At 39.9% G+C, this 23,556-nt stretch overlaps 1 protein-coding gene across 6 annotated transcripts in view; it reads right to left on the reverse strand.

Moving 5' to 3' along the window:
• Positions 1 to 23,556, reverse strand: part of gabbr1a (gamma-aminobutyric acid (GABA) B receptor, 1a) — a 59,777-nt gene that overhangs the window by 11,281 nt on the left and 24,940 nt on the right. For 5 of the 6 annotated variants that reach the window (XM_064350131.1, XM_064350113.1, XM_064350137.1 and 2 more), the window contains exons 7-15: positions 19,069 to 19,229; positions 12,187 to 12,321; positions 8,852 to 9,022; positions 7,807 to 7,908; positions 6,672 to 6,737; positions 5,914 to 6,105; positions 4,375 to 4,620; positions 4,124 to 4,187; positions 1,648 to 1,725 (exon numbers count right to left, since the gene is read on the reverse strand). In XM_064350131.1, the coding sequence (XP_064206201.1) occupies positions 1,648 to 1,725; positions 4,124 to 4,187; positions 4,375 to 4,620; positions 5,914 to 6,105; positions 6,672 to 6,737; positions 7,807 to 7,908; positions 8,852 to 9,022; positions 12,187 to 12,321; positions 19,069 to 19,229 (1,215 nt within the window). Of the gene's footprint in view, positions 1 to 1,647; positions 1,726 to 4,123; positions 4,188 to 4,374; positions 4,621 to 5,913; positions 6,106 to 6,671; positions 6,738 to 7,806; positions 7,909 to 8,851; positions 9,023 to 12,186; positions 12,322 to 19,068; positions 19,230 to 20,353; positions 20,900 to 23,556 lie in introns of those variants that run through there. The other variant, XM_064350145.1, reaches the window with a different exon arrangement.

The raw sequence follows: 23,556 nt of genomic DNA on the forward strand, positions 1-23,556 counted from the left end.
TGTGTGTAAGTGTGCATCTGTGTGTACGTGTGTGAGTATGTGTGTGTGTGCGTGAGTGTGTGTGTGTGTGTGTGTGTGTGTGTGTGTGCGGGTGTGTGTGGGTGTGTGTATATATGTGTGTGCGCATACGGAGGAGTGTTAGGTTTTCTTTTTTGAGACTCTGTAAATTAGGCACTGTTGATTCACTCCACAACTTCCCTGACCTCTTTAGCAATTCATTTGGCCTGAATTTCAGAGCACCAGGCAAGGGCATCATGCAATGTCATCTCTACAGAGCAGAGACTGGTCGGCCCTGCCAGAGCAGCTTTAATCAGATGTGGAGTCGGACGCTTGCCAAATGCTGTCCTGTGACCCTTCAGCCAGCCGAGTGTGAACGAGCTAGAGGTCAAGCGTGCTGCCTGATCTGGAGCAAGTAATATTCCCCCGCAGAAGCCAAACATTGACCCACATCCAAGTCATTTTCTGTAAATTTCCAAAATGAATAGATTACAGTCCTATTTCAGCCTAACTGTTTCAAACCGAATTCATTTAGAAAGTGAACGAGCTCACATGAACATCCGACATCCTGTAAATGCAATCATGCCATGGAAGAATTTGATGTAATGAAGCTGGAATCTCTGCAGACACACTAAGCTCTGGGAGGTGAAGCCAAGGAAAAAATGTGATTATTACGATCATCATGCTTATGATTATCACAATGATTTTACTTGTGTTGTACATCTCATACGCAAATCCCACAGTAATCAAATTATTCCTACTGCTGCAGTAAAATGCACAGTGGACTGTAGTTGCCAAAGAAATAGCTCCATACAAAACACCCATAACAAAAGGCATCAATAGCATCAAAACGTAATAACCTGTAATATCCTGTTTCAGTAATAACCAGATGAGCAGTGCGGTCCTGGAGGGTGTCCTTAAATGCTCTTTGGTGCAGAATCAAATTTTAGTGGCCTGCTGAGAGGGGCGTGTATGTGCAGATCCAATCGCCAGCTGGTCACTGATGCCTTGTATTAGTCAGTGTGTACAGTATTAAATATCAGCATGGGGAATGAGGCTAAGTTGGACACTGTACAGGGCACAGCAGCGACTCAACCACCTTACTCTCCTGAAGCCTCCCCTCATTTTCAGCTATACAGCTGGTTCAGTTCCAGTTCCTCATACATTACAAAGCTCTATTATAAACATGTGCGTATACTTTGGGGAAGTGCATAATGTGACAGCACTCTCAAGAAAAATGCAGTTGTCAGGAGTTTATACACAGTTATGTGCAGGTGAGTTATTTAAGGTGCAATCAGCACATTTTAGGACATGCTTTTGCAAGTCATATGGAGAGGAAATAAATATCCTACTCACATGAGACCTATCAATCTATATGTACCTGTTTCTACACACACATACACGCAAACACACACAAACCCATACAAAAACACACCCATATGCAGACGCACACACACACTCACATATGCACACACAAGAAATGCGCTCATTGTTTCAGTATCTAAAAGCCTTATTGACCATAGAAACAGTATGCACCAACAGAATTAGGAAGAAAGGGGAAAGATGGACACAGAGTAAAACAGACAGAAAAGTAAGACAGCTGATGGGTGGAGCCAGTAACCAGGGAGATGAGCAATCATCCTGTCTCACCTATCCACTTGTCATTTCCATACCAGGACAGATTTCCTTTAGTGCTGTCATAGTACCCAATCTTCTTATAGCTGCCTCCTACACAGAGAGGACGAGAGGCAGTGAGTTAGCACACATACACGCTGAATGACTGACATGACGTTACAGGAAAGGAGCACTATACTCAGACAGCACAGTTAAATGGAATAACAGTGAAGTAGGACAGACGGAGACAGACAGATGAGAGAGAGAGAGAGAGAGAGAGAGAGAGAGAGAGGGACAGAGAGGGACAGAGGGAGAGAGAGAGAAAGAGAGAGAGAGAGAGAGAGAGTGATAGAGGGAGAGAGAGAGGATTCTCTATTGCGGGGTATTGTCTTCTTAATCATCATAAATGCTTGGAATGATAAAAATCCAGCATAAAACTTTCATCCTTAAATCTACAGCATTACACTGCAGGTCCAGGTAGAGTTCCTACCCCATGCTAGGGATATTGTGCATAATTGGGTCACTGATCCATGTATATTACCCAAATATAGTCTAAAGCTATTGCAGATCCACCTAAGGTGAACATATTTTCTTCTGTAATGGTCTACTCCATAGGTACTGGAATTCATTAGCTCAACAAAGACAAATAGTATAGCATTTCCACTGCAAAAACCAGCAGTACTCCAATTAGATTCCAGACTTGAGGTCAACAACATCATAAATCAGCCCAACATTATTTATTTGCCATGGGTTGGACAACACTGCCAAACAGACAGAATGCTGGTTCACTGTCCAATACACAAAGCAGAGAGGGGCAGTAACCAAACACAGACTCAGTGATGGGAACATGGGAACCAAAACAGGAGAGCCAGTACGTGCCTAGGGATTGATGAGCCACCATCACAACAGACCTCCTAACATTTCCTTTCTGAGTGCTTGCAGGTGTGTGACCACCGGTACTTTAGTAATTTGATTCCTATCAATTTCTTGCGCTGTGTCATTGTTCAGCAGTTTGTATATACTTAGCAGCATTTTAAAACACTTGCGTGCCAATCGTTGCTCCTTCCCTGGAGTTTAATTGTTAAAATTGAACACAGTGGCTAAATTGAGCAGTTTCAGGCAGGACACCAGAATGATGCAGGTTTAAAGCTCTGGGAGTTGCCCTGCACAAGCCTGTATGCCATGTAAACTGATTCATGAGTCATAATAAGTATATAAATTAACCAGGAGTGAGACATTAGTATATTAAGTGATTAATAAATCATAAATAAATTATTTAATCAGAAGCCTGTCTGCTCTACTTTGGAAACATTACACTTTTTGACATGCAGACACTTTAAGAAATAAGGGCAGGGAAATATGAATATTATAGGAATAATAAATAATGAAAAAACTTAATTTCATGAGAATAAGAATGGGTGCTTAAAAAGCACCTAAAAGTAGCAAGAACATCAGCTGAAAAGTGCAAAGACTATTTCATAGGTTTTAGAGGCATTCTAAAAACAACTGTGCCAAATTTGAAAAAAGATGCATGAGAGCCTTTTGGTGAGACTCCCAGCATTTCATTAAATATTCAGAGAAACATAATAACATCTTATGCATGTTCACTAACCTCATAATTCTATTCTGGGAAAAACATGACTTCTCTCAGATAAAATGGCTGTTTCAATGACACTGCACAGTCTGGGGTCTGTGCGTAAAATACGCTTCAAACCATTATGAGTGTGGTGTCTACTGGAGGTCCTCAGGTTTATAGCATTTGCTCCATTTTAGGCCTTAATTAGTGAGCTGGAAAGACAGGTGGCTAGGCTAAAGTGTGGAAGATCAGAGCAATAACAGAATTAGAACTGTCCATCTATAGGGCCTGACAGCATATTCTGTCTATAAAGCCAGCTTTCTTTGAAGGGATTTGCACGCCTACGGTAATACTCTCAGAGCTTACACTTTCTTGAAAAATATGCATTCATGTACCCAGAAATGCAATAGCATGTGCACACTGAGATAAATTTAAAACACTTCAAGGGGGTTGGGCACACGGTGTGGAACCTAGCAGGTTTATATCTTAGCCCAATTTCTGTAAAAAGAATCAGGTAGATGTACTGCCATTCCCACTGGACCAGCTGAGTTTCACAGTAGGGCTAGTGCCCTAATCTATTTCTGTACTACAGAGAGCCAGGCAAAGAGCCAGTGGGATATTTGCAAAACTTCCCTTGTTACCTTGTTCTACAGAGAAACCACAACTGATAACTGATACAGTGGCACCTCCATGCAATGGGCTCATTCACATATCACATGTCAATATTTATGGAACTTGTGGCTGAATAGCGGGGTGATATGTTGCCATGCGTCATCCAGTGGGGGCGACACATGGTGACAATGGTTAAGGTGAGTTGTGATCTCCTTTGAGAAGTTCTTCATTACTGAGCAGTAACTCAACAAAATATGTGTTCTGTGAGAAAAAGGATTTGCAGTTTAGCAAATAAAATTGAAACAAGACAAGATGGAAGAGTACCTTGCAGTTGCTCAATCAGAGTCCAAGCCATTCTCGAACCCTGGGCGTCAAATACCACATGACCCTGAAAAAAAAGTAAAGTAAGAAAAGTAAGAGACAATCAGTGTGTTTTTTGTGCTACTCTCAATGTTTATGGTGCTGCACTGCTATGTCAGGGCAGTCATTGTGTTTTCTCTCTCACTCTCTCTCTCTCTCTCTCACTCTCTACATTGTGCCTTTGGTAAACTCTCCAAGCACTTTCAAGTACTCACAGACACTCCCTCAAAGGAACTGGTGTTCAGCGCCCTGTATATCTCAGCAGTAATGTCACGGTTGTTGTAATTGAAATCCTCCAGTCTCCGTCCCTTGACTTTTAGCGGGCCTACAGTCTTATTGAGGGCCAAGGCCAGGGCCCACACAGCATCGTATGCCAGGGGCGCCTCCTGGAAGCCCCCAGTCTCCTCTGGGTTCTTCCCTCCCAACCGAGACATCAGCTGAGCCAGGAACTCTTGAGAAGTCTGAATGAAGAGTATAAAAGTGGCTTATATTACTCTCGCGTTGATGTCTTTCTGGAACCTCATCAGTTATACTGCTGCAAGTGGATCTGATACATCATTTATCTGCAGAGAACATGTGACATAAGACAAATGACCAGCCAGAAGGAGGCGTTGTTTACTTCTACAGCCAACTGATCAGTGACCTTAATGCCAGCGGCTCAAATATACTGCCTGTCTGAATTGCTGACACCAATTGAGCTTCATCTTTGAAAACTGATTTGGACATGGCTGTAGCACAATTTTAAGAAGGGACTTAATCAGAACTGTTTCAGTAAATATGGAGCACAGTAATAAAAGCAAAAATGGAAGTACAGGCTCTGTAAATCCGAAACCTGTCAACTTCCTTCCACCGCCTTAAAACAATCTTCCAACAGTGTGCATCACAGCAAGCCTCCTGAGTAGGATGTTTATACCTCTAAATGTTCTTGGCACCAGATGGTATTGGGTCAAAATATCAAGGGGAGGAATTTTCCATGTCCTTGAACAAAGTACACATTATCTGATTTGCTTGTGCAAAAATCAAGTCTTATTAAGAGGCCATAAAACAGAGAAGAGAAATACAAAATTATTGAACTAAGTGGTTATTTATAAGCATGTCTCAAACAAAGACAATAATTCAATCCTAAACCAATTGCATGGATCACCATTTTGTCTTTCACTTCGACATAGAAATTAATGCATTTTTTTCTTCCTAGACATAATTTGGATGGAGAATTATTTTTGGTGAATTCTGAAATGATTTAGTCATAAGTCAAAATTAAGAGCAATGGTTGAAAGAATAGCCCAATTTAAAATAACATCACTATGTCTCCTCCTCTTTCAGGGTGTATCCAAAGATGTCAGTTAAATGTGATGACACGTACAATTACAGTTTTGAGACTGTTGGTTTCTACTTGTTCTGTATGATTTCACACCAGCCTGAAAATAACTCCAACAGCTGCACAGGCTTCCTAGTCTGTTAATCACATGGCTGTGGGCAGAAGCTTTCGTGATGCATCAAAATGACTGCAAACTGACAGAGAGCATGGGAAGTTGTCTAGTTAAGAGGCTCTGACTCGACTGAGAGTGGCAATCAATTTCACCATTACCACTTGGCAATATTAGCAGTAAAATAACAATAATTGATCTGACGAGAATCCGTCACAATAAAAATTGCTCTCTTTGCCACTTCATTAATCATTATCTTTGCACAGTCCAAATTGCACTACGATGTTAATGTAACATTCATAAAAAACGAGGCGAACGAGAGGTCACCAGGTTTGACGCCCCACGGACAGTCTCGGGGTTGAGCATGACAATCTCCGTGGTGACATGCCCCTCTACAGCCTCTGTCATGTTCTCCACAGTGCAGTTGATGGCCGGATCTTTAATCTTGAACCAGTTGTCTGCATACCAGCCAATCAGAAACCACACATACTTCTTTCCATAGAGCTTCTCTTTAAAAACCTGCCCCAGGAGAAAAAGAGAACAACAAATGAATGCACAGACATAGAGTACTCAATCCATTAAAAAGTCCCTAGATTTTTCATACAAGAATATCTTTTTTTAATCATACCAAATAACCACACATACACTACATGACCAAAAGTATCTGGACACACCTTGGTCTGTGGCTGTTTTTCATGGTCTGGGCTAGGCCCCTTAGATCCAGTGGCAAATCTTAATGCTACGGCATACAATCACATTCTAGATAATTCTGTGGTTCCCCGGGCACACAGCAAGGTCCATATATAAATTATTTTGTTGAGAACGGTGTGGACGAACTTGACTTGCCTGCACAGAGCCCTGACCTCAACCCCATCCAACACCTTTGGGATCAATTGGAAAGCCAACTGCGACCCAGGCCCAATCAGTGTCAATTTTGGATGCAATGTTGGATGTCAGGTGCCCAAATACTTTTGACCATGTAGTGTAGAAAAAAGATAGTGGTGTTGCAATGGGTTTACTTTCCATAATTTTATTTAACAAATATAGAAATAATTAATTTTCAGAAAAAGTGTGAAATAGCTGACCTCACAGAAGACTTTCCTGGCTTCAGTCTCATAGAAGAGGCCCACAATAATTCTGGCATCTTGACGCTACACAATCAGCATGCGAGAAACACACATCAAACATGACACAGAATATATACGACACACACAGGACATGGAGAAGCATACATCACTAAGATTGGAATTGTTGAGCGAGGTTGCGAGCTGTAGCGATGTTATGTTCAAAGTAATCGCCGTGTATTGCCCTGCAAGCCAGGGCCTATAACGTAGTGCAATATATATAACTGCACCAATAAATTCCACCGTGTATTATAGCAATTCCCAGAAAATCAAAACTGCTGCATGGTCAGCACATTGAAGATTACAAACAAAATCAAAAGATACTGCGCCCAGCAACACAGATTACAGACGTCATGTTCAGAGTGAAAATGTACTGATGAAAGCACTAGCTCTAGTGCACGCTTCTCCAACATGACAGATTGACATTTAGAAACACTTTGTGCAGTGAAAGTGGGTTTTCTTCCAATGAGGGATTGTCTTACAGCAGCCTGGAAGCACCTATATCTTTCTCATTTTCTGAGAAACAAGCATGTTTCATTTGAAATATACTGTAGTTGAATGGAAGGCAACACTAGACAGGACATACATTTTAACTACAGCTTCAGTTGCCACTCAATATTTAAAAAATTATTAGAAGTTACCCCAGAGCTGTATATGATGATGCATGGTTAATGATTGGTTTGGGTGATATAGGCCGATTTCAAAAGGCACTTCAATGTTTAGCAGCATAATAAAAAGTACCGCAAATCAAATATGATGCAGACAGGCCATTAGGTGAAGTTGCTTCAAGGAATATAACAGATACATACATCACAGAGGTCAGGAGCAAGAAAGCATTGAACTCAGACTTTACTCTATCAGCGCTAACAGTTGTCAAAGGCTTCAATAGCAAAGTGAACCCAGACGGATTGTATTAACAACCAGAAACACAAGCGAAGAAACCTGTCAGCCATTATAAATAAACTTCCCATGATGACTTCAGGACATATTTATTGGTTTCACTTGCTATTTTTGTGAATTAAATGATTAGAGACACTTGCGGTGAATCGAGCAGGATGAGGCAAAGCTGTCCAACTGAATTTGAACACGAAAGCACCTTGAGGTTTTTGACAGCCACGGCAGGGTCAGTGAGGAAGCTCTGTCTCACGCTGATCTCTATTCCAGCCTCCTTCACTCTCTGCTCCAAATCATCCAGAGTCTGTACATAAAGGAGACAGCAAGAGATAAAAGGAGAGTGCGTGCGCATGATACAGAGAGTGTGAGGAGGACAAAAATCATATGATAGAGAAAGAGTGTGCCAGGGAGAAAATTAATGTTAGAAATGGAGAGAGATGTGTGTGAGAAAGAGAAAATGTGCGAAAGAGAAAATGACTATTATTTGAGAGACTGATTACTTTATCAGAATTTCCAACATTTCAAATATCATACTGCCATACTCACCTCGATTGTAATAAAATGTCTAACAACAGTTAACCTATACTGAGATATGAATGACTGTTGCAAATTGCACTGATCTTCTGCTTTTTGCTGCAGTTTCCATGAAATATATTTTGGGTGTAGCCTAGTTTGTTTTTCTCATGACACGTTATGTACTCTTGACACCCACATATTTTCATTTTACAAGGCTACAAATCTGTACAATTTTCCAGCCACTGTCACCATATGGTTTCATGAAATACAGTCCTTTTCTATCATCTATCAATGCTCTGGTCAGGCCACCATAACCCTGTCATCATAAGAAGAGATGACACTCATACCTTTAGCCTAAGTCACAGTGCAGTATGAAGCTAAAGAACTTGGGGCTAGAACACTGGCATGATGTTATAAAAGTAAAACCTGTTTTGTTTGCCTTTCATGGCAGATATTGTAAAAACAGACGACTGCTTTTGTAAATCTACTCATTACAGTATTTGAAAGGTGAAGGTAGCAAGTAAAATGGTGCATTTATCCCAGTTTCTAAGTGCACTGCAAAATTCTTTGCATAATGTAAATTTAATAGTTGAGTGAATGCTGATTAAAGGTCTGGGCATAATGGCACATAATAAAGGGCACACTACATACACACAATGCATGAACTTGTGCTCACTGGGCACTTAATTCAGAAAAACAAAGATAAATTGCAGGAAAAAGTGCTAACTGACCGAAGTGAAAACCTCAGTCGTTTGTTGGATGGTGGCAATCTTGGTCCATTTCCACTTCTGGAAGAGCTGCACACGGGTGGGGTTGTGCAGGGTGGCCGAGGGGTGCGTGCGGAAGAAGGTGGGAAAGCGCTGTCGATTGGACAGTGCTGGAGAGCTGGAGCCATAGGACAGCTATGAGAGGAGGAGCGTACAGTAAGAACAGGAGAACAGTGTGTTTAATCCTTTTTTTCTTACCTTCTCTTTAAACTGCTCTGACCTACCAAAGGCTCGACAGCACATGGAAACCAGGCTCCCTCTAGTCATCTTAAATTTACCAGGCATTTGTATATTTTTCTGCTTGCATTACCACAATGTTAACCTGAAATTAAATTCCTGATCTTACGATGATATTTTAAAGAACTTTATATTACGCTGCCATCAAACTGGACATATGTAACATGGCACATTGTGGACAGCAGTGTATCGATGAGGGTAAGGACCTGGTAACCTAAAGGTTTCAGGTTTGATTATTGGGCAGAACACTGTTATCGTACCCTTGAGCAAGGTACTCAACCTGAATTGTTTCGCTATATATTGAGCAGTGTAAATGTATACTATGCAAAAAGAGCTGTTTAAGTTTCTATGGATAAGCATGTCTGCTAAATTCTAAGAATGTAAATGTAAGGAATGAGGCATTGGCTATTTTACTATTTGTCATGTACTGTATTTTTTAATGTGTGCTATCAAGTTTCTCTTGGTCAAACTGGGTTTTGCCTGGATAAATAAAAGTTAAAAGCAAAATGAAGAGACCATCTGAAACTAAGCGTTGTTGATTCATAAAAAATGCATTGTACTGTACACTTCAGAATGGTGCAGTGTATTACCTCAATTACTTCAGTACAAGCCTGTAATTCCCATAGTTACAGTATATATATATATATATATATATATATTTATATAAAACGTGATTATGTCAATTGCCCTAGAGAACTGAAAATTACAATTTATCTTAGATTCCTGGAAAAACTATAATTAGTATATTAACTTATTGTAGTATATTCATTATATTAACTATATAAGTATAATAAGTTTAATCCCAGGAAAGCCTTTAATTTATTTGACAAATCAAAGATCAACCAACCAAAAATGGGCAAACAAGCCCCCCACCAGGCCCAAAAATAAATGCTTGGCATGTCCATCCAACCCTTTTCTGTGGCTTTCATTTTTTTCCTCTGGGCATACTCTTGTTTCCCGTTAATTAAATCACAAGCCCTGATGAGAAATCACGCGTAAACGCAATTAAATCACAGATATCCGAGGGTGAATCGCAGGCATTCTTAATTCTTGAGTGCACGCAGATACACTGTAAACATCAATCAACCGATAAAGAGCGACACGGCCTTTAGAGAGATTAAAGAATTAGTTAATGCACTCTGCGGTGCAGTCAGGGCCTGACCGTGCCTGTGCGCTAAGTGCAGGTACAGTACGAGGGTGACATTGGCGATTGATGGGAAAATCAAGCAAAGCACTTTCTAAAAAAAATACAAGAGCAATATTTTTGTCGCGGAGCATTTGCTGATTTGTTTCAATTTGCCTAACTAGAAAATGGTACGGATATCAGCTCCAAAATGCTGCTCTCAAAGTCCTCGAATGAAGGAGTCCCCACACTGAAGCAGCTCATTTCATTCTCAGCAGCGTGCAGCTCAGCGTCGGCTGCCCCCTCAGATCAAACAGACAACGACGTGAGCAGCTTTCGCGCTGCAATTGTTTTGGAGCAGAAAGCCAACTGAGCATTCTCCAGAAAATCCCTTTATCTAGGTTTTGTGCAATTCTACATATGCAAACATATCTTCATTGGTAATTTTGATTGACTTAACTTAAGTAATTGGATTTTTTTGTTTGTTTGTTTTTCAATGTGCATTGAAGGTTCTCAACTGGCTGTATTTACTCTCAGTTTCATAAACTAAGAGGTACAGTACTAAAGTCGGTTCAAAACTCCAAATGATAAAACCATAATACTCACTTGAAAATGCAAAATGGAATCAATTTTTGCCATTCCCGAGAATTGCATTATTGAACATATAGTATAAGGTTAATGAATGACACCGACAATGTGTGTTAAAAGAACAAAATAAGGTGTCTACAGAAGATTGTCTTACATACCACCTGGTTTTCTGTAGTCTATGGATGTATCAACCAGGTAATTTTCTTAAAGCAAATTTTTTATTTTTTCTCCCTCATGTAAATATGAATTTACACACAACATTTTTTGCTTAAAAAAATTCAAATAATTCAGCCTATTTCTAGAAGAACAGTTTTACTTTTGAAGCAGCAATAATAATAATGAGCATTGTTGCTGTGCATTTTGGGTTTAAATTAAACAAATTGTTAACAAACTCAGGTAGTCAGCACTATAAACAACTGATGCCCATTACTAGCTAAGCTCTTGTATAGAACTACAAGAACGGAGTTTATTGTACATTTTTACTTCAGCTCTATTAGACAAATAAATGTTTTTTATTTTTACTGTCGAGTTAAAAACAGACTGGGCTCAAAAATCGATTAAAATAAATTGTATGCTTTGGTTGGGAGTGCTTTCCTCAAATGCTATCCATTTCACAATTAATTTTCTGTGCAGGTTTCATTACTGTTGGTAAATGGGTTTACATTTCCATTATTCCATTGTACATTTCCATTTCTAAACAATATACCACATTACCGAGTCTTCATGTTAATGATATCACTTATTCAAAATTTTTTGCATTTTCTCTTGGGGCAAGCAGTACCTCAGTTTCCCAGAATTAAGATACATTAATCCGCAGTATCACAACATTGCATCTCAAACCAAATCACTACATATGCCACACTTCTTTGCAACCTGAGTAAGCAATAATTAATTAGAACAGACTATAACAAAACAAAAAACTAATTTAATGCATCTAAATTTTAAGTACCTAAAATGGATATTTCCGATAACTTTTTGTTAATTCAAGAACAGCTAAAATCATAGCTTTATGGTGAATTTATACCACTCATATTGGCTTTTTTTAAGTAGTGTAAATATTGACAGACTACTGCAGTTCTGTTGTTGGATTCTAAAAACTTGAGCCTGATTTCTTATATAGGACCACATTCAGAAGTTTTATACCACAGAGAAAGCCAAGCTGAACAAGAAGCCAATGATAATCATCACACCCACAGGACAACAAATCTAACAAATAAGACATGCATCCATAGCAAAGAGAATGCAGAGACAGAGACCATCTGGGTGACAATGTGAGATACAGTAGTTGGAGGACCTCATAGCACAAAGCTCTGAAAGTACTGACAGAGAGGAGGAGTAAAGAGGAAATTACCACAATGAGATTCCACATCCGCGCCGCCTCTGCCACCAGCGTGGAGACTGAGCTACAGCCGGGCATCAGGACGATCTTAATGGGCTCTGTGTAGAGCAGGTCATACAGCAGCTTGGTGGCCTCCCCTGGATCGCACTGACAGAGACAGAGACAGAGGAAGGGACAGGACACAGTGATTACAGGTTCACTACCAACCAGAAGAAAGAGGCCCTCTGTGAGACACTTCACAGAGTTGGGCCCGCGACCATACAATCAACAATAAATCAGGAGAATGGGATGGAGACAGAGGGGCTTAACGGCACAAATACACTGGGAATACAGGGCAAGATTATAAGCCATAAACCTGCTTTGTGGGCAGAATTGTAGCTCAGATTATAGCTCTGGTCAGCTTTAGCATCAATGTAGCATTACACAGGACATTATCCAGGAATCCCAAGGGTCACAAATGCCATTTTCCCTGACTTGGCACACAATGCCCACTTCCTCAAACCCCACAGGATGAACTATATTAGGAAAATCGTTCATCCCTGTTGTTGCCCATGGTTTCGTAATATTCAGGGAGTGTAAAACTGGGGATAAATCCCCCAGGGGTGGAATAGCTGACATTGATTTATGATACCAACGTCATTGCTTCATTTGTCATGTGCTCTTTGCTATACATATTTTACAAAACCATCGGGAGATCAACGTTCATGCCAGAGCCAGTGAACAGCCATTAAAGAGCTATTACTGTCATCTGAAGTATACCTAGAAGCAGGGACATATTGGACACCACAAAGATCAGGATTGTACATTATGACATTAATGGATCAGCATTGTTTCAGTACCTGCCCAGAAACCAAAACTTGGTTGACTTTGGAAAACAAAGCCCTGCCCAAGCCTATAAAATAAGGACCCACTGCTTCTCTGCCAGCCATTCCATATCAAAGGGTGACTGAGGCTTGGTCACAGTACACAAGGTCATGCAACCACTTTCCTACAGAGGTGACCCTTATGACAGAGAACACATCCCTCCCAGCCCAGTAAAGAAGAGTCCCTCACGCTAATGCATTGGGATACCATGTCTGCATAGCAAAACCCACTAGGTCCAACTGGCCAACCTGTTCAGCATACGGGCAAACAAAAGGCCCTGTTCTGCATTCACTGCCGCACACAACTCCAGCTGAGGACAAACATGGCATCTGAGCAGTCGATTCAAGTTAATAATGACTAATTGTGCCTCAAGCGTCCCGCAAAGCCGTCTCCAGGACCTTTTTATTCAGCCTGCATCCGACGGGCCATGACACATCCGCGATGATTCAGGAGCGAGGCGGAGAGGACGCTCGCACAAGGTCCGGCTGGCTGTGGCCATTAATCGGATCTGCGAAACCGTGATTTCAGTGACAGGAGTGCTCTGTTCCAGGAGTGCTCTGGTCCTCTGGTGTCGGCGGCTGTTGTGGACGCTGTCTGTGCAGCTGCTCCACCGTTGAAGTGAACGGACTACGAGGCGACATGCGTGTCCGCGCACGGAACATCTGGACAGCCAGGGCCATTTCTACGCCCTCCACTCACTGGGCGACTGCGCGGCGTAGGTGCCATCTCCGTAAGAAGCGTACAGCAAGATCCATTCTGAGGTCCACAGAAGTGTCACATCTGATAACTGTCTTCAGAACAGAAGCAGAAACTGCCCTGATTCCGCTCCATCAGTGTCAGCTCAATATGGTCTGTGGTGGAACTGGATAATGATGTCCTGATCCAAGTTTTTTTCTCCCGATCTGATCCGAGTACAGTAACACTCAGTATTGGATGATCCCTATCCGATACAGATATTTTTTTGTTATTTGTCTTTTTAATATTAATCAACAGCTAGCCAACATGCAAGAACATACTTGGCTTAAAATCAGCAAAACAATTCAGGCAAGATAAGCTTAAACAAATTTTACAGAAAATAAATAATTGTGTTTGAGAATAAATAGGTACACAATATGGCTGGCTGTATTTATTTTTTTTCTTTGATGGTCTCCAAATGCACCATTAACTAATGGTAAGCAACAGACTCTGAAACTGGGTGATATGGCCAAAACATATGATATTTTTCAAATTATTGACAGTATGACAGGATTTGATTTTCTAACGTAAATTTGAGAAATAAGCTGAAAGCCAATTGTGTAAAAAAAAAGGATCAATCAAAATAATAATCAATTTCACAGTTTTTATTGGGACCATGAACATTGAACTAGGGATGTCCCAACCCAATCCATGGATTGGTATCAGCTTCCGATGCGACCATATTTTGTGGATTGGATTTCGGTTAGGACATGCCCGATCTGAATCCGATCCTGTCTGACACTACAACATTTAATATGCATATTAATTCTTGCCTGTAGCAAAGCTTCGCCTCCATACTTTCTGACTCTGTTTACGTCAATTGCCTGAATGCGGCATCACTCCGGTGAACAAGCACTATTCATTCATAACCACGAATGAGGCTGTTGTTTATGAAACAAGGTGGTATCTGCTACGGTGTGGAACGTAAACCAAGTCCAAATGCTGCCCAATGGCCACTTATGGGAAACATTTTCAATGCCAGTGTTTCTAGGGGCACAGCTGCTTGTAATACAATGAATTGGATAAAGCATCTGAGGGAATACCGACGACTCTCCGCAGTTGTTAATTTTAGCTTTTATTGGAATCTTCTGGCTTGATGATAATGCTTATACACCACTTCAAGGCAGGTCTCCAGCACCCCTCGCAACACTGACCAGGAATAAGCAGGTATAGATAATGGATGGATGGGTTTTTGTATATTAGCTTAACATTTGCATGGTGCACAAAGGGCCTTTTGTTTACTATCCAATTTCTGAATGTTATTCAACATTTCACACTGAAGTGGAAATGTCTAGAAGCAACAACAGCTCAGCCGCAAAAAGTGGTAGGCCACACAAGCTCACAGAATCGTTTGTCCTTGGTTGCAACACAGAATACCGAGTTCTAGACTGCCTCTGGAAGCAACATCAGCACAAGAACTGTTTGTCGGGAGCTTCATGATATGGGTTTCCACGGCCAAGCAGCTGCACACAAACCAAAGATCACCATAAGCAATGCCAAGTGTCAGCTGGAGTGGTGTAAAGCATACCGCCATTGGAGCAGTGTAAACGCGTTCTCTGGACTAATGAATCATGCTTTACTATCACGCAGTCTGACATACAAATCTGGGTTTGGCAAATGCCTAAAAAACACTACCTGCCTAAATGTATAGTTCCAACTGTATAGTTTGGTGGAGGAGGCATAATGGTCTAGGGCTGTTTCTAATGGTTTGGGCTATGTCCCTTAGTTCCAGTGAAGAGAACATTAATGCTAGACCATACAATGACATTCTACACAATTGTATACTTCCAACTTTGTGGCAACAGCTTGTGGAAGGCCCTTTCCTGTTTTAGAATGATAATGCCCCAGTGCACAAAGCAAGGTCCATAAAGAAATGGTGGAAGAACTTGACTGACCTGTACAGAGCCCTGACCTCAACCCCTTCAAACACCTTTGGGATGAATTGGAACACCAACTGCGAGCCAGGCCTTATTGCCCAACATCAGTGCCCAGACCCTCACTAATGCTCTTGTGGCTGAATGAAAGTGATTCCCCGCTACCACGTTCCAAAACCTAGAGGAAGGCCTTCCCAGAAGACTGGAGGCTGTTATAGCACCAACTTCATATAACTGCCCATGGTTATGGAATGAGATCTTCAACAACTATATTTTTCTCTGGATTTGGCATACAGTTATGAAAGCCAAGATATTGTTCTTCTAAATTAAGATTTATTAAGAAAAACCTTAAAGCCCTTACCATATTTGACATAAACGACATATATGAAATTGGCCATAGTGACTTCTGACTGATTATGATAGAATGGGTCACATTATGTCCTCTCTCTCCAGTACCCAGATGTCAGGCAGTGCATGTGCATGTGTTTGGAGGGAGGGGGTTTGCAGGGAGAGCTGAGGGGAGGGGGTGGGAGATAATCCAATTTTCTTTGTTTCCAAAATCTACCTCCCTCTTGCTCGTTTCTCAAAACTTACATACTGCACCTTTAAGTAAAATGAACATACTGTAATAGTAGAGCATGGACTGCTTTCAGAAAAAGCACAAGGTACCCTTTAATCTTGGTACATAAAATAGGCTTAAATTTGGATGTGACTGTTCTTGGTGTCACAAATAACTGAATCACTGTGTAACAGCTGCCAATTAAATGTCAAGTGAAATGCAGATTCCTCATAAAGCTCTTTTCTTCTCTCTCTCTCTCTCTCACACACACACACACACACATACACTCACACACTTAATAATCAGTTAATAATTGATCAAAGTTTGCAGGCTTAACTTTGAAATATCCATGGCAGCAGTCTCAAAACGATGAGTGCGTCTGCTTGTGAGTATCCATGTAAGTGACCTTAATTGTACACTTTAAAAAAATGTTCCCTTTATTATTTTGTTCTGTGAAATGCAGCTCATGTAGATAGATTGATCAGTATAAAAGACAAGCCTTTACAAAAGTATTCTACAGAGCAGTAAGTGTGTTTGGTCTTCTTTCTTAGTGATTCTGAATAATAATAAGAAGAAGAATAAGAAGAAGAATAGGATCACCAACACACACAACTTCACAGTGGGAGATATATTTATATATTATATAGTATCTAATTAAAGTAATTTATGATGACCATCAGAAATATATATAAAAGGGAATAATTTTAAAGGGAAAATTTTATTTTTGAAATAGGCTTTCCTGATTGCAAAGACCACAACCTAGGGCATGGATACTCAAATCTGGATCTCAAATCTAAATCTGGTCCTGGTTCTCTTTTCCACCAGGAAATTAACTGAACAATTAGTGCTATTGATTGGCCAGACTGTTTTCACACCTGATTCCAAGGTAAAGGGAAGATGGAAAACCAGCAGTTCTTTGACCTCGAAGGCCGTGATTTGAATAACAGGGATCTAGGGTGTGGAGGCAAAGTTTGGCCCATTCTTAAAGCATCCAGAAAAACCAAAATGGGTAATGTAATCAGTTTTTTCTCACTTAAGTATTTTCAGGTTGAGCAAAGAGGATTGACTAAGCTTAACTTAGTCAAAAAAATCCCTCATACTTCTTCCATAACTATGAAAATTTTGATCAGCTGCTGATTGAGCCACAGTCATTATCAGTTGACAGCAAGATGGGGCTATGGCAACTTAGTACCAGCAAATCAGCCCTATTGGACTACTTCTAAAACTACTGTGACTGAGCATGATAATTAACATACAGTAACACACATAACTGAAAATGAGCTTGGAACTTGTAAAAAGAAATGTCAACCTTGCTGATTATATCAGGACATTAATATGTTTCTTTGCCTTCGTGTAAGGGGTCCTAATGTATTGTTATCTCTCAGTTACTGTGTAGGATGTGTTACTGTTTTACGGTGATTTCTCTTGCACCTCTGCCTGTCCCTCAGAGATCATATATAGCACAGTTATGCACGTATCCATTTTATAGAGATCGCCTGAACCAAAGAACCATACAGTCTTTGTGAGTTCTGAGTGGAGAGGACAACATATGAGCCATACACTTTATCTTTTGTGTCTGTGCGATTGTGTATTTTGCAATTGCATAAAAATGCCTTTGTTCACTCATTTGTTTGTCACCTTTTTTAAACTTGTTTATGTACACATTATATGCTGTTAAGTATCCTTGGAATTTGTGTCTGTTAACTGATTTGAAGGAAAACTGTACTGGCACTTGACACATTTAACAAATTACAGGTTAAAATACAAATCGATATTAGACACATCAACGACAGTTGTCTGTGAATATGTTCACATAATTATTTTATAGTTCTGATATTTTCCTGGTCAAAGCTGTGCAGCTATGTGTTTGTTTGAACTCCAGTTGCCTTGGTAACTGTTACCATGCCAACTCTCCTTTTCCCCCCCTCCCAGTTCTTTGAAGTGGGGTTCCATTGCAGAGCCATTTCACCCAATCAGAATAAAGCACTTCCCAAACACTAACCAGTCACACACAGAACAGTTAACTGTTTCTTGTCTGTGTGTGTGTGTGCGTGTGTGTTGGTGTGTGGGTGTGTGTGTGTGTGCCTGTGAGTTTGCGTGTCTGTGTGAGTGTGTGTGCATGCACGTGCATCTGTTCTGCACTGTGACTGGCTAATGAGGCAGGTGGAAAAAGGCAGAGAAAAATGATGGAGATGAAGGAAAAAAATGAAAGAGTGATAAAAAAAAGAGTATGTGAGAAAGTGTCAGTGACTGGATTGTGATTTTCATTAAAATGCAGCATAGAGTGCTGAGATCTATACTGTAGGTAATGTCAAACACTATATTGATAAATGACCAACTCTACTGAGAGAAGTGGCCAAGTTATAAAGCACAGATCAATATCATTACATGCAGGGTCAGCATTGGCATATTTATGAAAAGACAATGTGAGACAATGATGTAGGCTAGCATGCAATAAACAGTGCCACTTCTGAATTCTATCAGTAAAAAAGAAGTATAAAAGGGTACACCTGATACGCTGGAAATCAAATAACTATTGGCACATAAAATGCTGCTAAATGGGTTAGAAAAAATAGGAAGATATTAAACATAACGACAACATTAGCCCTACAAATGACAATAAAACGAATTATTACAATACAAAAATGGCATGTCACAGATGTGCAGATTCCATGCTTAAGGTCACAAAATACATGGGCCCAACTTAAAATGACCACCAACGCACAAAATACATTTCGCAATTCTATATTAGTTAAAAAAAAAAAAATATATATATATATACATTTTTTAAATTATGTTTTTAAATTACATTTAAAAACACAACCAAAGAGAAAGCGAACACTTCATCGTATGTTAACTTACCATACTGTCATAGTGTATCAGCTCCAGCTCGTAATCCGGTAAAATATCAGTTCTTTTATTCACCAACTCCAGCGCCATTTGGGCAGACGGGAGGCACGCCTGTCCACCTGGCCAGCCGCCGCTCATCGGGAATAAAGCGCCGATGTATAGTTTCTTCTTCCCTAAAGCCGGGCATGTCCAGGAGAGAAGTAAAGTCAGCGAGGCGAAGAGTAGGGCATGGCCGATCCTGAAGCATCTAACGCCCCTGAGATACTGCCAAAACACAACCATTGTTTGAAGTCGCTGTGAGTTGTGAAGGATTCGATAAAGAAGTTTTACGCAATTTGGTTATTTAAAAAAAAAAAACCTCAAATACTATCTAACAGTCCTACTGCAGTTCAGGAGTAAATGAATAATTGGAAGGATACAAAGTATGAAACTGTATTTTTAATTAAAATATATTTCCCTAAAAAGGTAGACTAAACTAGATTTTTTGCATTAATATGCGCTATATATCGGTAGTGCTTAGGTACAAAAATGTATAAAATGTAAAAAATATACTATAGTCTAGTGGTCTAAGTTTGCTAATATTGGAGAAAATATCTTCTCATTTAAACGAGTGCGCAGTCTAATAATAATAATACCGAAAATAATTAATTGATGGACGAGTATTGATCTTTGTTTTATTGTTTTGATAGCTCTTCTCGCATTCAATGAATAGGCTATGTTAAACAAAAGAATATGTTCAACACGTGTTAGCCTCGCAGACATAAAAATAACAATGCAAATTCCAGTAGCGCAGCGGTGGCATAGACTATATCATTAAAAGGTAGGATACCTAGATTTATTATCCCCGACTGCTTGCGTTTTAAAGAAGGCTATCGATTGAGTAAGGATCCAGGGGAGTTTAAAAGTGCACATACGCTAAAAGGTCAAGTAGTCTAATAATGGCACGAGTGACGGGCTCCTGTTAATTGTGGACTTCGCGATCAAAATTAGCGTATTTGTAAATCGTAAAACATAAGAGATTATTTTGCTATTTTGTGTTCTGAGATTTTTTCCCACATGCAGTCTCTCTGTCGATGCTTAAAGCGCAAGCGTCTGCCGCTCTTAGTTAACCCTCAAGAGTAGGCAATATGAGCCGTTCAGTCTGAAAATCACCCCAGCTGATAAAACTACTCAATATTGGGTTGCGTTACAGAATAAAGTGATTCACAGCAGTCTACTTATGAAACCAAAAGGGACTAACAAAGGAAAGGTGGAAGGAGGGATAAAGGGGGAGAGATAAGAAAACAGCCCACCCTACCTCTCGCCCCTTCAAAATAAGAATATCCGCGGAACCTTGGAACGCTGTCTGTCCTTTATACATTACTAGTGGCCAATGCGTTTGTCCCTTTACATACTCACGTTTTTATTCCGGAAATGTGTTCGGTAATTTAAGCGGTAGCCTATTTAAGTTATATTTACCGTATGTTACATCGTGTGCATGATAAACGCAATAAATACTACGCAGTCTCCTGTTGTATTAGGTCCTATTTCTGATTCATATTAATGATTTCTCCTTATTAAGTCGGCATTAGGACGATGGAATTTTAAAAGAACCCCATGAACGATGGGTCGCATCAATCCGTTTATCCACCAGAAAAAAAGAGGAAGAATACGACAAACGAAATTAGAAATATTAAACGAAAGGTCTACATAATATATTTCCTTCACTGCAGCAGTGACTGTGTGTGAGACTCTACGCCAGCGTTGTCAGTATGTTTTGAGAGAGAGAGAGAGAGAGAGCGAGAGAGAGAGAGCGATGGAGGGTGGGGAATAGAAGGGGGGCCTTTTCTCTCTAAACCTCTCCCTTCCATAAACCTCTTTGAATTTGCAATCCCCCAACATCGCCTTACATTTTATCTTGCCCTCCCTCCCTCTTTTTTCTCAGCCAACTGACCGTCCCCTCGTGTTTTAAACCTACTTTAACTAAATCTTTCACACACAGCCCTCCCTTATTCCATTTACCCTCCTCTCTCACAAGTCATTCTAATGAGAAAAGTCATTTAATTATCAAAGTATACAGTTCTTTCTCATTTAAGTCACACATGGGATGTCTTCTATTTCAATGCATTTTCTCTTTGGTTTTCCCACTGCATTTATTTTCTTTCACACTCCTCCAATTCCAAAAGCTCCCTAAAATCTTATATATTCTAAATCATAGACAATATCTCATCTACCCTCCTCCTATCACGCACTCATTGTCGATCCATTAAAACCTGTTATAGACCAAAAAAATATATTTTCAGCCTGACAGTAGAGAAATAAATGTTGAATCCTTAAACTGATCTCTTACACTCATATTATCATATCCTAGTATCAATGCAGTCCTCTTCCTCACTATCTTAAAAGCAATGAAGCATCATCACCCAGTTGATACCATTCCCTCTGTCCACCACCCTCTCTTTAACTCTTTCTTCTGATCAGCTGTTGGGATGTCTGCATACAGTAGATGAATGGGTGTGTACAACTCTTTTATTACTCATTTAAACATGACATTCTGGGAGAGTGTTCATTTGCCATGCCAAACACACACTAAATCAGTCAATGGTTCTTTCAAGTTAGGTTAATACATGTCTGATATTTTTCAATAGAACACCCCACCGTAATTTTAATTCCATGCATTTCCCACAGTCCCACATAACACATTTGGAAAACAGCCATTGTGTTTCTGCAGATGGGCAGAATAGAGAATCCTATCATTCATTTTCCAAAATTTTTTACTGAAAAACTTGGCTTATGTTTCCTTCCAATTACTTTTTAATGTAAACAGCCAGCTGCAAATGTGCATAAGTAAAATTAATCGGAGACATTAGCATTCAAGCATTTACACCTTGGTGCCCATCATCTCAATTACCTCATTCCAGAGGATCTCTTTATCTAAACAATAGAGTTCTGTTTCACACAAGCAATTCTTTTTATGGTGAGCATCATTTCTTAAAACATTCTATTTTCTAGCATATCAATGGTACAGCATACACATTCTCCAGATCCCCAGCACATGGCTTAGCAGCTCCTCCCATCCAATCCTATCTTCATGTTTCAAACCCTCAGTAAGTTGAAATGACATCCTCAGAAAATTTTTAATATATTTTGTCATTTTGACATTATGAAAATGTAATTAAGTAAAATTAAGCAGAAATTGTTAAAGGAGTAACATGGTGGTTGAATGTGACACTTGCCAGTTGTCTTTAGGCAACAACAAAACAAATGTGCATAATTTTTATTCAGTCACTTAAATGTATTTTAAAACATATTTTTCTAAGCCTAAATTTCCCACTATAAAAGTTCACCCGAACTGTATGGGCGTGGTAATAAGAACTGTCAGTTAGCTATGATTGACAGACCATGCCCCGTTACCATAGCTACCTCCATGCTACGCGCTCATCTTGGGAGACTGAATTTTCACAAGCTAGCTAACTTAGTATATCAAGTATCGACAGCTAAGGACGTTGACTTATATCCAATAATAATTTTTTCTAGCTATCTAGCCAGCCAAGTTAAGATAAAACCACAACTATAACGTCCTTATGAAAGCAAACTAGCTAGCTAACATTAGCTAGCTAGCTATAAATGAATATGACTAACCAGAGATAGTCTAATAGTCCTTAAAAGGCACTCTAATAAGTGAATCTAACTTTAGTCAAATATTTGTATTGTCTTGCCTGTAAGCCAGTGGCACAAACTATGGGTCTCGAGTTATCCATTTAGAATGAGCTTTCACAGCAATCTGACTGACTGTAGGGAGGGCAAAACGTAGTTTTAGAATGTCGCCAGTAGTGCATGCGCATGAGCTGTGACCTTTTTCACAGAAAAGGTCGTTTGTCGCCTTTTTTTAGGTTATTACAGTGGTGATAGAAGTGACAATAATTAAGTGGTGCTGTGCTGTTAGCCTTTACTGATTAACCGTACAAGGTTAATGTGAAGTAGCTAGCACAATCGGACAGCACTGACCCATAAAAATATACTTTGAATGATACTTGCTCAATCGAACGGTAAATCTGAAAAACATTCGATTATAGTCAGCCGCACCGAAATTTTCTTTCGCACCCTCAATAAACGGCACAAGTCACAGTAGACGATTGAATTAAACCTTTTAAAGTTATATATTTTCTGAAACGGTATCGATTCTGCTTGGCCACAGTGAGTGAAACTAGGCGATCTGAGCGTATGGTTTCTATGTAAATTACGTCAGAAGGATTCAGCCTTGTTGTTTGCTACCTAAACTTCACACCACACTTGTAGCAGGATGGTGTGTCCAGTCAGATTTCTCTACGGGGCATGGAAAGGGGAGTGGTTACTGTACTTGTGACGCACTAAGTTGATAACATTCTCAACCGGCTGAAAATAGGACAATAAATTTAAAAAATGCATATTTCTCCAAAAATAAAGAACGGACATATTTAATACTTTACTCATCGTGTGTCTTCAATGCCTCTTGTGCAAATAGCACATAAAACCGAGAAA

The sequence above is a fragment of the Anguilla rostrata genome, chromosome 1 (genome assembly GCF_018555375.3).
Source record: "Anguilla rostrata isolate EN2019 chromosome 1, ASM1855537v3, whole genome shotgun sequence".
NCBI lineage: Eukaryota > Metazoa > Chordata > Actinopteri > Anguilliformes > Anguillidae > Anguilla > Anguilla rostrata.